Below are 12,929 nucleotides of genomic sequence, written 5' to 3'. Positions count from 1 at the left end.
CAGCTCCTGGTGCCTCACCAAGCCCTGGGGCAGGCACCCGCAGCTGGCTTCAGTTAGTGGCACCACTTAGGTGTCAGCTTTTGTGGTGAAGCTCCCACCGAGAGGGTGACAGCCCTGCTAGGGATGGGCACTGCATCCAGGCTGGCCCCTCCAAATCCGGGCTGCAGCCCACAGCTCGGCCTGGCCTGCAGGCAGTGCCAGGCACCGGCTGGGAGAAGGGCTGGGCAGTTCAGCCGCTGGCCGGGCGTTGGCTGCCAAAACCCTTGGAAGAGATTGTGGGAAGCCAAGAAGTCCCAGCGCTGCAGGCGCTGCCCTTCCCCTCTGGGCAGTAAACAGGCTCCCTTGGCCAGCAGCTAAAACTTTCCATCCTCCTCGTGCGAAGGTATCAAGCCCCACCAGCAGTGGGGTGGCCGTAGGGGTCACACATTTCCACTGCTGGGAGGGCTGCAAGTCCTCAAAGTGACGCAAATTCTCACTGCTGTCCCCTCAGTGGGAGCACCACCTGACTCGCTTTCCTTCCTTCCTTCCCCCAGGGAAGATTTGCTTTTGGTAAGGGGCAGCTGGGCAGATCCAGCCTCCCCTTGCCCTGCCGAGCATGAGGTCATTCCCAGAGTGTAGAGGGGTACGGGATGGCAGCAGCAGGCAGCGACCAGGGCGAGCTGAGCAGGCGAGCTGCTCCAGGCAGGCAGCAGGAGGATGGGAATCCCTCACGGATGGTAGATAAAGATAACGGGCATGAGTCACAGCCGCTCGTGCCAGACAGGTCCGGGGAAGTTGTGAGAGGAGGTCAGCTTGGGAATGGAGCAGCCATGAAGCCAGAAGGGGAGGTCGGCACCTGCCTTTGCCCTGGGCTGGGCGCTCCGGGCATAGCCCTGCCCCACGGGCAGCAGGAGGGGACTGTGGTGGCCCTGGCAAACACAGAGATGGTCACGGAGCCAGAGAGCCACAGCCACCACCTTGTGTAACCTCACCAGGCTGTACCGCCCTGCACAGCCACCCAGTCCCCTTCTCAGCCACCAGGATCCATCCATCCCTCTTGGGGCTGGGGTCCCTATGGATGAATGGGTCAGAGCCTCATCCCTCCGAGGCTGGAGGGCTGGCACCACACACTGCACCACTCACTCTCATGACAGCTTTCATCAGAGGCTCATTTCCGAGCCGGCTTGCATGGAGGAAATGATGAGAAGTGATGGTGGCTGCAGGAAAACACTTGCAGGGCTGTCGGGGACAGGACGCAGGGAACAAAGTGAGATCACACTTGCCCCACGGACAGCCGGCAATGCTCCGGGGACGGGCGGCATCCCGGCACAGGGTCACGCCGGCTCCAGAACGTCAGGCCCCCGTGATTAATGAGGCACTGATTTGGCAGGCAAGGAAGGAGCGGACAGGCGATCCTCCCCCCCGCGGGGCTCGGGCGGAGCCATGGCAAGAGTCAGCTTGAAGCTGGGCTGCTGCAAACACCGGGTCCTCCGACCTCCGTCCCTACACGGGAGGGGAGAGAGGCCCGAGCTCCAGCCCTGGGGAATGAACAAGGAAATTACAAATATTTCACATTAGTTATACGTTTAAAAGTTGTCATGGAAGCTACAAGTAGAGAGTCACAGCCTGACAGCCACCAACTCCTGCCAGTCCCGTGTGTCAACTGAAGAACCTGGAAATGGCTGTGACTCGGGGGTCCTTCACCATCAGCTCAGCCACACGTGCACAAACGTCCCCTTCCCAAAAAAACGGGAGGCTTGAAATGCCAGCAGCAAAGTCTACCTCCCCTCAGGTACATCTGCCTTCCCCAGTAAGACAGCTCTGGGACTTGTGGGCTCTACAAATAATTTTATTGAAATTTAACAAAAGTGGACAGATGCACTGGGAGAAAGGACCATAAGTAGTGTACATTTCCCAAACCCATGGGTCCTACCCACACGCTAGAGGAGCAAGGAGCCTAGTGTCGGTGAGTACAATTCGGCTACACATCCACTCGGGAAAGCACAATGTTGCACAGAAATTGTAAAAAAAAAGAATCGAAAACTTTTTTTCTTTTTGCTTGCTCCAACACCACGGTGGACACAGATACTATTTACAGTGACCTTCACATTTTTAAGATCTTAAGATCCCTCCAGGTGCTCCCAAGGCCCTGCTGCTGCAGGATTGCTGGGGTCCTGGGGGCTGGCTGCTGTGGGGACCAGCCTGGGAAGAAGCGGGGCAGGACACAGCTTGTTGGCAGCCTGCAGAGGTTCACTGCCACTCTGGTGACACTGAGGGGGTAGAAGAGTGGGAGAAGGCATGGGTTTTGGGGAAGCACGTTTAATACGCTGGGGGAAGGATGGGCAGCCTGTCAGAAAGGACAAAAGCATCCTTGCTAAGCTGGTCACAGTCTCTGCCCCCTCCCCCGGGTTAGGGCTGTGCCTTGCCAGCAGATTTTTGGCTGGTAGCCAGGTGAGGGGCTCCCCACTGGGGCAGGCAAACAGTGCCAACCCTCTCCCCACTCCTCCTCCTCCTTCCCCCATGCCCAAGGTGGGGTCAGTGCAGCTTCCCGTACCCTCAAACAGCAGTGGGGCAAGGCAGCACAGACAGCATGGCCACAGTTTTCTCTCCTCTTCCTGGGGACAGCAGCTCCTGCTCTCCTGTGGAGCCCAAGGGATGCCCTTCCCAGGGAGCTCCAGCCAGGGAGAAACTCAAGAGCAGGTGGTGCAAATAAGAAACACTTCAGTGAGGGATTGTTTTAAGACAAGACTCTTTCAAGCAGGCAGAACAAAAGATGTCGAAAGAAGCGCCCAGCATCACAGTGTAGATGAGCCCTGCCCTTCCACTTTCCTGCCTGGTGGCAGCCAGCACATCCATTTCATCCCGTGTGCTCGCTCCTGTCGATGGGAACCGCGGGTGGAGGGACGTGAAGGGAAGAGGTGGTGACAGGAAGACAGCAACAGCCACGTCGCTGTTATCTCCCCGGAGCTGGGAATGTGGCCCCGCGCCCGGGCGGCTCTGGGCGGACGCGGGGATGGATACATCCAACGTAGACACCGACAGGGCTGGCAGCCAAGTGCCAGCAGCTTAAATTAAAAATCGAGGTAGCAAACATCTGAAGTGCTTAGAAAGTAAATAAGTTCTGGAACGAAAGAGGAGGAAAGCTGAGCTGGCTGCTGTGGGGAGTAGGCTCTGACCCACTTTAAAGCTGTGCCTGCTGCCGGTCCTCCTCTGCCTGCCCGGTCTGGGCACAGCTGAGCAGGGAGGCAGGGGCTCCTCGTGCTGCCAAAGGGCATTTGGGGTCAGGCCTTTCCCCCAGCAGCTGGACACACACAGGGGTGAGAGGTTCTTCGGTGCCGCCAAGACCTCAACCTTCTTAGGTGGGAGGAAAGAGGAGAAAAGAGCAGGACTCTCTGAGGTGGGGCAGCAAGCCTCCCTTTAAAGTGCATCGCATTTCTCCTCCTGCCACCAGCTGGGATGCGGGAGGAACCACAGTTCACATCGCCAGGGAGATTTCCAAGCCAGGGCAGGTACACCAATTGATTGTTTCGGGGGCACAGGGAAGGAAGACAGGATTCCTTTCCTGCTTGGCTCAGTCGAGGCCCAGCCTACAGGGAGGTATGTTCAAAGAGCAGCGGGGGTGAGGAAGCTGCCCGGCAGCCCAGCCCCGCGGCAGGAGAGGGAGGCGCTCAGCAGAGCCAGTGTGACAATGGGGGAGGCAAGTCCACTGCAGAGCTGGGACCTTGCTGCCACCAGCAGGGGCCAGGGACTGCAGAGATCTCCAGCAGGCAGCAGTAAAGCCAACCTCCCCAGCGCTGGCATAAGTGGGGAAACACAGTGGGGGAAGAGACCGAGGTCTAAGAGAGTGGCATCTGATCTCCATCCCCTTCCCGATAGGAGAGCAGCAGCCAGCCCAATGTGCTTTGAGACCCCTCAGCCTGCTCTGCTTATCCTCCATCAGCAAACCCACGCAGGGGAGCGTCACATCACGCCGGTGTCAAAGGGACATGCTGCAACACTGGCCATCTGAGCTGCAGGCCCCAGGGACCTCGGGGTGCAGGGCAGGGCGGTGCCGTGCCCTGGCTCTCCCTGGGCCGCATACCTGAGAAGCAGGGGATTCTCTCTGGTGAGAAGTGCAGGCTTGCTCTCCCTTTCACAGCTCAATCACAGCAGCTTGTTTGCAGTTCCAGTTACCCATCAAACGTCGGCTAGAGGCTACAAAAGGTATTTTAGTCTTCTGACTCAAGCGAGGATGTTTTTAAGCAGTCGTTGCACAGAGTCACCCATCTCCTGCGAAGACCTGCTCCGTCCTGCCTCACCTCCAGGCGAGGGGAGAGCCACCATCCTGCCACACGGCTGGAGTCCTCCTCGGTGGGAACACGATGCAGCCTAGCCCAGTGAGGCTGGAGGTGGTGGGGCAGGGCCTCCCACCCACGGGCAGCGATGTCTGGGACTCACACCTCGCAGATAATCACTGGGAAATCCACGTGAATGCGAGGATGCTCTAGTTTCACTATGCCCTGAAAGGAGAGTCAGAGTGGTGAGCAGAAGGGATGGCCAATCAACATCCCCGAGCCCTGCCAGTCACCCAGTGACAGAGAGCACTGTGCCCTGGAGGAACTGGAGGGACCAGGCTCCATGAATGGCTCAATAAATGACTCCAGGTATGCCTGGGCAGCAGCACACACAGCAGCAGCCCTTTGCCCTTCGCTCTGCTCCCTGGAGAGCCGAGGGCGGCAGGGCTGGCTGCCACACACGGCAGGGCGAGGAAGGAGGGAGCTGCTCTGCCAGGCACTGCCCGTGCAGCAGCTGCTGCGTGACTGGCAGATCTTGGCTGTCTGGGCTTTTCATGCGGCACCTTTCATTCACGGGATTTAGAGCAATGAAAAGAGCTCTCTGAGGGAACGCAGCCGGGGCAGCTGGCGCACAGAAAAGCGGCTTTCTGTGCAGGGGGAGGCTGCTGAATGCAACTCCCTCCACAGCAGCCACAGGAACCCTTCCCATGCCCCATCTCAGCCTTCTCCTGTTACAGCACCAGCTGGGGGCTGGGGCAGAGAGGGAGCAGGGGCTCAGGGATGGGCCTGGCCCTGCAGAACCAGAGTAAAGCTGTGTTAGCAAAGGACTGTTAGTGCTGGTACCTGCTCCCTCCAGCTCAGCTGAGCTTCCCAACTGGGTGAGTTTCAACCCATATGAACGAGGACTCAGTTCCACACGCCATGTCTGCCTCTGCTAGAATGCCAGCCCAGGAAGCAGCACCAAATCCTTCCATCCACAACTGCCTGCTCAGCACTCAGAGGGGTTCCATCCAACTAGGAGGCTGCCCACTCCTCACAGCTCACCCCAGCTGCTCATTACAGCATGCCTTTCTGCTTAATTAGGGAAGACTTCTATAGAGGCTCTCTCCAGCCCTGTTTGATCTGCTCTTTCCTCCGTTTATGTCCCCAGAAGATTCCCTACATGCAGGCTCTCCTGCCCCTGCACCACAATCCTCACTTGACATCCCAGCCCCTGCCCAGCTTCACACCACTTGCTTATTTAGAGAGGAGACTTTTCCACTGAAGGGCAAAGCAGAGAGCTGTCAACACTGCTGAGCAGCTGGAGGAGATGTGCAAACTCATGTCAGCAGCTGATGGGCTCAGGCTGCTGCTCCCCAACACAAGCCTGGCCCTGCACAGTGACATGACACTGGCTGAGGCAGCACAGCACCCTACACCTCGTGGAAGGTGCTTGGTAAGGAGACAGCCATGCAGGACTGCCTGGCACTCTGTGCCCCACAACATACACCTGGCTGAGCTATCTTCCCCTGCCAGGCAGTTCTGAAAGACTCAGGCACTGCTTCTCTCAAAAAAAGGCAGCTGCAGGGTGCCACCAGCTCTCCCTTCCCTGTCACAGCCTCAGGTGACACAGGTGTGAGCCAGGACCCACGGGAATCATGGCTCTGAGGCAGAAACTGGGGAAGAGGAGAGAGCCTCCACCTTGCCAGTAAGAAGATGCCCCGAGGGAGATGATTCTTGTAAAGGCCGGACTTCAAGCGTCACCGTGGCGCTTTGCCCCATCCTTCGCCGCATGTTACCTGAGGTATCAGGTTCTTGTGGATCCTCTTCAGCTTGGCGCGCTTCCTCCCGTTCTTAGTGACGATTGTCTCCTCGTAGAACTCGTGGGCAAGATCCCCGTCCTCATCGTAATACATAGAGCTGCCGAGAGGAGAGGGGAGGCGTGGGGTGAGAGCCTGCGGGCCCTGCCGGCTCCCTGCGCCCCGAGCCGGGCGGGGGTTGGGGCAGCCGGTCCCGCAACCCTGGGGAGCTGCAGGGAGCACCCGCTGCTCCCCCCGACCCCCGCGCCGCGCCTGTGCTGGGACCGTCCCGCGGCAGCGCCCCCCGGCACACGGCAGCGCCCCCTGGCCCACGGCAGAGCCCCCGCCCCACGGCAGAGCCCCCGCCCCACGGCAGAGCCCCCGCCCCACGGCAGCGCCCCCGCCCCACGGCAGAGCCCCCCGCCCCACGGCAGAGCCCCCGGCCCACGGCAGCGCCCCCGGCCCACGGCAGCGCCCCCCCCGCCCCCCCACGGCAGAGCCCCCCGCCCCACGGCAGAGCCCCCGGCCCACGGCAGCGCCCCCGCCCCACGGCAGCGCCCCCCCGCCCACGGCAGCGCCCCCGCCCCACGGCAGAGCCCCCGGCCCACGGCAGAGCCCCCGCCCCACGGCAGCGCCCCCGCCCCAGGGCAGAGCCCCCGCCCCACGGCAGCGCCCCCGGCACACGGCAGAGCCCCCCCGGCCCCGACACACGGCAGAGCCCCCGCCCCACGGCAGCGCCCCCCCAGCACACGGCAGCGCCCCCGGCCCACGGCAGAGCCCCCCGGCCCACGGCAGCGCCCCCGGCCCACGACAGAGCCGCCGCCCCAGGGCAGAGCCCCCGGCCCACGGCAGAGCCCCCGCCCCACGGCAGAGCCCCCCGGCACACGGCAGAGCCCCGGCCGCCTCTCACCCGCGCCGGGTGAACACGAAGGGGTGGCGGCGCGCGCGGCCCGCGCCCGGGCCAGGGCCTGCTGCCCGCCGGGGCCCTCGGGGCCGCCGCCGCCCGCCGCCGGGGTGGCGAAGGGCCACAGCCCCCGCGACTTGGAGCCGCTGGCGCCCATGGCGGGGGCGGCGGCGGCAGGAGCGGCGCCGGGGGAGGGACGGGGGCGGCCCGGAGCCGCCCGGCGACACCGACCGAGCGCCGCCTGCGCCGCCGCCCGCGCCACTTCCGGCGCCCGCGTCACGTGACACCGGCGCGGGGCGCGCCCGCCTCCCCGCCCGGCAGCGCGGGAACCGGGGGTTCGAGTCCCGCCGCCGCCTCCCGCACCACGCGTGGGCACCCACGGCCCGCCGACACCGCTGGGACCGCGCGTCCCGCCCCGTCCCTTCCCACCCAGCCCGCCCCGCCAAGGACAACACCGCAGGCCAGGTCTCGTCACCAAGATGCCTTTATTGGTGCTCGATGCCCTGCTTCTTCCCAGGGACACTCACTTCTCCGGGGACACTCGGTCCCCCCATATCACCCACTCCCCTGGGGACACCTAATCCCCCAGGTGACACTTGCTTCCCGCAAGACACACGCTCCCTTCGGGACACCCACTCCCCTGGGGACACGCAATCCCCCAGGTAACACACGCTCTCTCAGGGACACCCATTCCCCTGGGGACACCCAATCCCCCAGGGTACACTCGTTCCCCCCAGGACACACGCTCCGGGTGACACTCGCTCTCGCTCCCACCAGGAACCCTCACTCTCTGGGCCAGCCCCGTGGGGGCTGTGACAGCGCGGTGGGTCGGTGATGCCCCGTTCCACCCCCGTCCCTGCTGCCCCCAGGGCCGGCGGGCGAGGGTCCCGGTGCTCTGGCTGGCCTCGGCTGCGCGCCCCGCGGTCACCCCGGCGTCAGCGCGGCCAGCGCCTCCTGCATCTTCTGGCGGCAGCGCGCGTAGCGGTGCCGCAGCCGCCGCACGTGCTCCTCCTCCTCCCGCTGCAGGATCAGCAGGAAGTTGTGCAGCTCCGGCAGCGAGAAGGCGTCCCACTGCAGGCACAAGGGCTGCCATGGCCACGGGCACCCGCGGCATCCCGCCACGGCCACCGCCCCGGGCAACGCGGGGCCAGCCCCCTCCCCGTCCCCGCACTCACGTTCACCTCGCCGGTCTCGTTCTCCTTCAGGATGAAGCTCAGCACCTTCTCGCTGGGGCCGGCCAGCAGCCGCAGCCGCAGGGGCTGCTCGTCGTCACCCAGCTTCCGCAGGTACACTGCAATGGGGCCACGTGTCACCGCGGGGACACCGCCGCTACGGGCACATCGCTGCTGCTACGGGGATGCTGCTGCTATGGGGACAACACCACCACAGGGGACACCTCTGCTGCAATGGGGGACGCATGCATGGTGACAGGGGACAGTGTCACCAAAGGGGGATACCACTGCTACAGGGATGCCGCCACCAAGGGGGTGCTGCTGCCTAAGGAAAGCTGTCACTACTGGGGCACCACTGCCGTGATATTGCCACCATGGGGGACACCAGCCCTGTGGGGACTCCACTGCCATGGGCATGCTGTCAGCACCATGAGGAATCCTGGGGACATCACCACCATGGAACTGCCACCACCCAGGGGAAACTGACAATATGGGGACACGGCCAGCACTGTGAGGACAGGGCACTACCTTGCTCATCCTTCTCAGACCTCTCGAAGAGGGCGAACTTGCGGGGGTTGTCGATGACGGTGAACTTGCGGAGGAGCGCATCGATGACCTCGCTGGCGCAGGTGTGCGAGAGGATGTGCAGGTGCTTGACGGTTCCCTTGGGCAGGTAGAAGGACGTGCGGCGCTTCACCCCCTGGGGGTGTGGCCGCCCCGCCTGCAGGGAGGGGACCCGCTTGGTGGCCGGCACCGAGACAGGGCGAACCAGCTTCAGCTGCACCTTGATGAAGCCGGTGTAGGAGCCGTCCTTGTTCTACGAGACACCGGTGGGGAGTGAGTGGGGTCAGAGCAGGGCACCGTGACCCCCCCTGCCCTGTGCCGACCCCGTACCAGGCTCATGAAGAGGTTGCTGTTGATTTGGCTGTTGTACTCCTTGATCCGCTGCTCCACCTGCGCCTGGTCCAGCTCTGTCTTCTCCCACTCGCTGGGCTCATCCTGCGTGACAGCAGCCGGGCTGAGTGGCACAGAGACCGAGGGGGACGGTCCCGCCTGGCTCGGTGTCGCGCCGGCCCGCAGCCCGCCCCGAAGCACCGGCGGATGCGCGGGCGGTTGCGCGGGGTTGCATCAGCCCGGCTGGCGGAGCTGGGCTGTGCCGGGGACGCTCAGTTGAGCTCACCGCGGCCCCAGCCCTGCTCCGGGGACACCGGCACCGGCCGCCCCGCAAGCGCCCGTCCCTAGGGCTGCAGGGCTGTGAGAACGCACTGCGAGGGCACCCGGAGCCGAGCGTCCGCTCCCGGCAGCCCAGATCAGAGAGGCGTCCCCAAGGCACAACGCTGGCAGCCGCCAGCCCGGCACCAGGGCGTCTGGGCAGGCTCCGCGCCCGCGGGGACGCCCTGAGATTTGAGGCAGGAGAGCCGGGCTGGGGGTGCAGCCCGCCCTTGCCGCCGGCACCGCACTTCAAAGTGCCCCACACACGGGGCACCGAGCGTCCCGGCTCGGCGTCCCCGCCACCGGCACCCGCTAATGAGTGTTTATTTACGCGGAGCTGCCACACAGCGCTGCACGTGTCCCCGCGGCACTGAGGGGTTGTTCCCAGCCCCGACAGCCACCCCACAGCATGCGGGCACTGCCGGACCCCGCGGGGTCCCTGCACGGTGGGGACAGCTGTGAAGCTGCCCGGGGAGCTTCTCCCGGCACCCCCAAAGCCGGAGCAGCTCCAGCCTTGAGGGACCTTGGGGTGCCCGTGCCAGGCAGCGAAACTCCACTCGCCCCACGGTGCCTCGCTCGCCCCACATCCAACCGGACAGGGCCGGCACGGCCATGCTTCACCCCGCTCTTGCCCCACAGCAGGGCCAAGCTCACCTCCAAGAAAAGACCAACAGCCCCTCCGGTTCTCCCCACGCACCAAGCCCACCCTCGCCTGCTCCCCAGCATCCAGCCGGGGGAATGTGCCCGATGACGTCACCCGTGTCCCCCATTACGTCACGGTCCGGGACCGACCTGGCGGCGGCGCGGGCGGCGGCCGAGGGAGGTGCGGGCGGTGTAGAAGAGCTCGGGCTCGGAGTCGGAGTCCTCCTGGCTGCAGTAGCCGCTGCTGGCCGTGCTGCCCCCCGTGCCCCCCGCGCCGCCCCGCCGCAGCGCCAGCGCCGCTGCCCCGCAGCCCCCGGGCCCGCCGGCCCCCGGCCCGGCCCCGGGCACGGCGGCGGTGGCGGAGGGCACGGCCCGGCCCGGCCGCCCCGCAGCCCCGCCGGGGCGGCGAGCACACGGGCACACCCGGCCCCGCGCCAGCCCGACCGGCCCCCGGGCCGGGGCCCGGCTCGGTCCGCTCCCGGCTCGGCTCAGCCCGCTCCCGGTCCTTGGCCCGGCTCCGCTCAGCCCGGCCCTTGGCCCGGCTCGGCTCCGCTCGGTCCCTATCGCGGCTCGGTTCCGCCCGGTCCCGGTTTCAGTCCCGACTCGGCTCTGCCCGGTCCCGGTCTCAATCCCGACTCAGCTCCGCCCGGTCCCACTCTCAGTCCCGGCTCAGTTTAGCCCGGTCCCTATCGCCGTCCCGCTCGGCTCAGCCCGGTGTCTATCGCGTCCCGTTCCCGGCTCGGCTCAGACCGGTCCCTATCGCGCTCCCGTCCCGGCTCGGTTCGGCGCGGCGTCTACCGCGCCCTGCCCCGCTCCAGGCTCAGCGCGGTCCCGTCGCTGCCCCGCCCCGGCCGTGGGGTGACGCGGGCCGGGGGCGGCGCGGCGGCCCCGCTTCCGGCGGTGACTTCACCCGCGCCCGCCCGGACATGGCTTTGCCCCGGCTGAGCTCGGCTCGGGCACAGTGCGGGGCGGGCAGCGCAGCACGGGCACGACACAGCACAGCCCGGCTTGGCACAGCCCAGCATGGCACAGCATAGCCTGGCATGGCATAGCACAGCCTGGCATGTCAGCCTCGCTCAGCTCAGCACAGCCGAGCCCAGCCCAGCAAGGCATGGCACAGCACGGCATTGGCGCGACCTTAGTCAGGCCAACCCAGCGCAGTGCTGTCCATCAAGGCTTGGCACAGCCCAGCATGGCACAGCATAGCCTGACATGGTGCAGCCTGGCATGGCATAGCAGCCTGGCATGTCAGCCTCACACAGCTCAGCTCAGCTAAGCCCAGCCCAGCAAGGCTTGGCACAGCCTGGCATGCCATGACATGGCCTGACATGGCACAGCCCAGCTTTGCCCTCCCCAGCCCAGCACAGCCCCCAGGTGTGCCACCCCCTGCCCGAGCCCTCCCTCACAGACAGCCCCAGGCTGTACCACGTTGGTGTCCTTCTCCAACACCTGCTCATTGCCATCGTCCTCGTCACCAGCGCCTGGGGGGCCACCGCAGTCCAGCTGCACTAGGGCCCGGCAGCGATAGTGGCAGGTGAAGCTGCAGTCTGGGGACAGAGACAGGAGCAGGGTCACCACTGTGCACAGCCTGGCTGCCAGGGTCAGGGCACTGGTGGGACAAGGGCTGGCACGTGGTGACAGTGACAGCTGTCTGCTCGTGCTGTGCCCAGGGCTTCAGGGGACACCACAGCGCTGTGCCACATCCTGGCTGGTGCTGCTGTGCCTGTGCTCCCTGTGGGCTGGCCAGCACGGGGTGGTACTGGAATGCCCAGTACGGGGATGCCCAGTATGGGCACCAGTGTGAGTGTCCAGTACTGGGATGCCCAGTGCCTGGTGAGGGCACCCAGTGCTGGAATACCTGGTGCAGGTACCCCATACAGGGATGTGTGGTGCCAGCTAAGGGCATTCTGTATGGGGCTGCCAGTGCCTGATGTGGGTGCCCGATCCAGGCTTGTCCAGTGTTTGGTGGCAGCTCCTGGTGCCCAGAGGCCCAGGAATGGTGCAGCTGGTGCAGCTGCCCTGAATGGTGATGCCCAACTTAATGCAAGTGCCTGGCACCAGGATGCCTGGTGGGGGTGGTTGCTATTGAGATGCCTGTACCCAGCCTGGTGCTGGGATGCCTGTGCCAGTGGTGGGACAGCTGGTGCTCAGTGAGGGGCCCACTACCAGGGGGTGGAGGGCTCTATAGGGGTGCCCGATGGCAGGATGCTTTGTATCCTCTGGTGATGGGGGTGTCTGGTGGCAGCCTGCCCGGTGCTGGGAAACTCATGCCCACTGGTGGGACACCCGTGCTCAGCGGGGCTGCCTGTTACCAGGATGTTCGGTGTCCTGCAGGGGTGCCCGGTTGGTGGGACGCCCTGTGGGGATGCCCGGTGGTGGGGATGCCCGGTGGCGGGGTATCCGTTGCTCGCCGGGGGTGCCCGGTGCGGAGGAAGCCGAGTGGCGGCCCGCCCGGTGCCTGGCGGGGTGCGGGGTGCCCGGCGGCGGGGGGCCCGGGGCCCGGGGCGCGGCGCGGTACTCACGGCGGCACTGGAGGCTCTTCCTGCCGCCGCCCCAGACGAAGTCCCCGCAGAGATCGCACCAGGTGTGCAGCCCGCGGCGCCGCGGCTCGAAGCGGTGCCCGGCGCCCGGTGCCGCCGTCAGCCGCGGGTCGGGATGCGCCCCGGGGCCGGGCCGGCGGGCCGGGCTGATGCGCAGCGCGTTGGCTCGTTCCAGGCGGCCCCGGCCCGGCCGCGGCTCCGGCTGCAGCTCCCGCAGCTCGATGAGCTCCATGGCCCGGCGGCCGCGGGCGCTGCTCGGCGGCGGGGCGGGGGCCGGCACCGGGCCGGGGCCAGGGCGGGGACCGGGAGGGGCCGCCCCGATCAGGCACCGCGGGGAAACTGAGGCAGGAGAGGTGGGAGGAACGGCGCAATGCCCCGGGCTCCCGATCGCCAACTCCAGTCTCGGCGAGCCCGGCGGGGCGGGCTGG

At 65.9% G+C, this 12,929-nt stretch overlaps 2 protein-coding genes across 2 annotated transcripts; both read right to left on the bottom strand.

Moving 5' to 3' along the window:
- Positions 1–1,810: 1,810 nt before the first annotated feature.
- Positions 1,811–7,107, bottom strand: TUSC2 (tumor suppressor 2, mitochondrial calcium regulator). The gene is given in 4 exon segments (XM_030957021.1): positions 1,811–4,478; positions 6,032–6,152; positions 6,942–6,966; positions 6,969–7,107. Coding segments are annotated over 4 exon segments (336 nt in total). The 5' UTR covers positions 7,093–7,107; the 3' UTR covers positions 1,811–4,412.
- Positions 7,108–7,411: 304 nt separating this feature from the next.
- Positions 7,412–12,733, bottom strand: RASSF1 (Ras association domain family member 1). The gene is made up of 6 exons (XM_030956893.1): positions 12,484–12,733; positions 11,387–11,508; positions 9,002–9,106; positions 8,636–8,924; positions 8,111–8,226; positions 7,412–8,006 (listed from the first exon to the last, which is right to left on the bottom strand). The coding sequence occupies exons 1-6, from the start codon at positions 12,731–12,733 to the stop codon at positions 7,860–7,862; spliced, it is 1,029 nt and encodes a 342-aa protein (XP_030812753.1). The 3' UTR covers positions 7,412–7,859.
- Positions 12,734–12,929: the final 196 nt, after the last annotated feature.

Source organism: Camarhynchus parvulus, chromosome 12, assembly GCF_901933205.1.
Source record: "Camarhynchus parvulus chromosome 12, STF_HiC, whole genome shotgun sequence".
Lineage (NCBI taxonomy): Eukaryota > Metazoa > Chordata > Aves > Passeriformes > Thraupidae > Camarhynchus > Camarhynchus parvulus.
Note: the sequence above shows the minus strand (reverse complement) of the source record. Positions and strands in the feature narration are given on the sequence as shown.

What these genes read in the sequence shown, in the direction of transcription:
- RASSF1 (XM_030956893.1), bottom strand. Translation starts at nt 12,733, where the DNA reads ATGGAGCTCATCGAGCTGCGGGAGCTGCAGCCGGAGCCGCGGCCGGGC. An exon ending in TGGAGAAGGACACCAACGTG is followed by an intron (nt 9,107 to 11,386) that starts GTACAGCCTGGG and finishes GCTGTCACGCAG; the next exon opens with GATGAGCCCAGCGAGTGGGA. An exon ending in GCAACCTCTTCATGAGCCTG is followed by an intron (nt 8,925 to 9,001) that starts GTACGGGGTCGG and finishes GGTGTCTCGTAG; the next exon opens with AACAAGGACGGCTCCTACAC.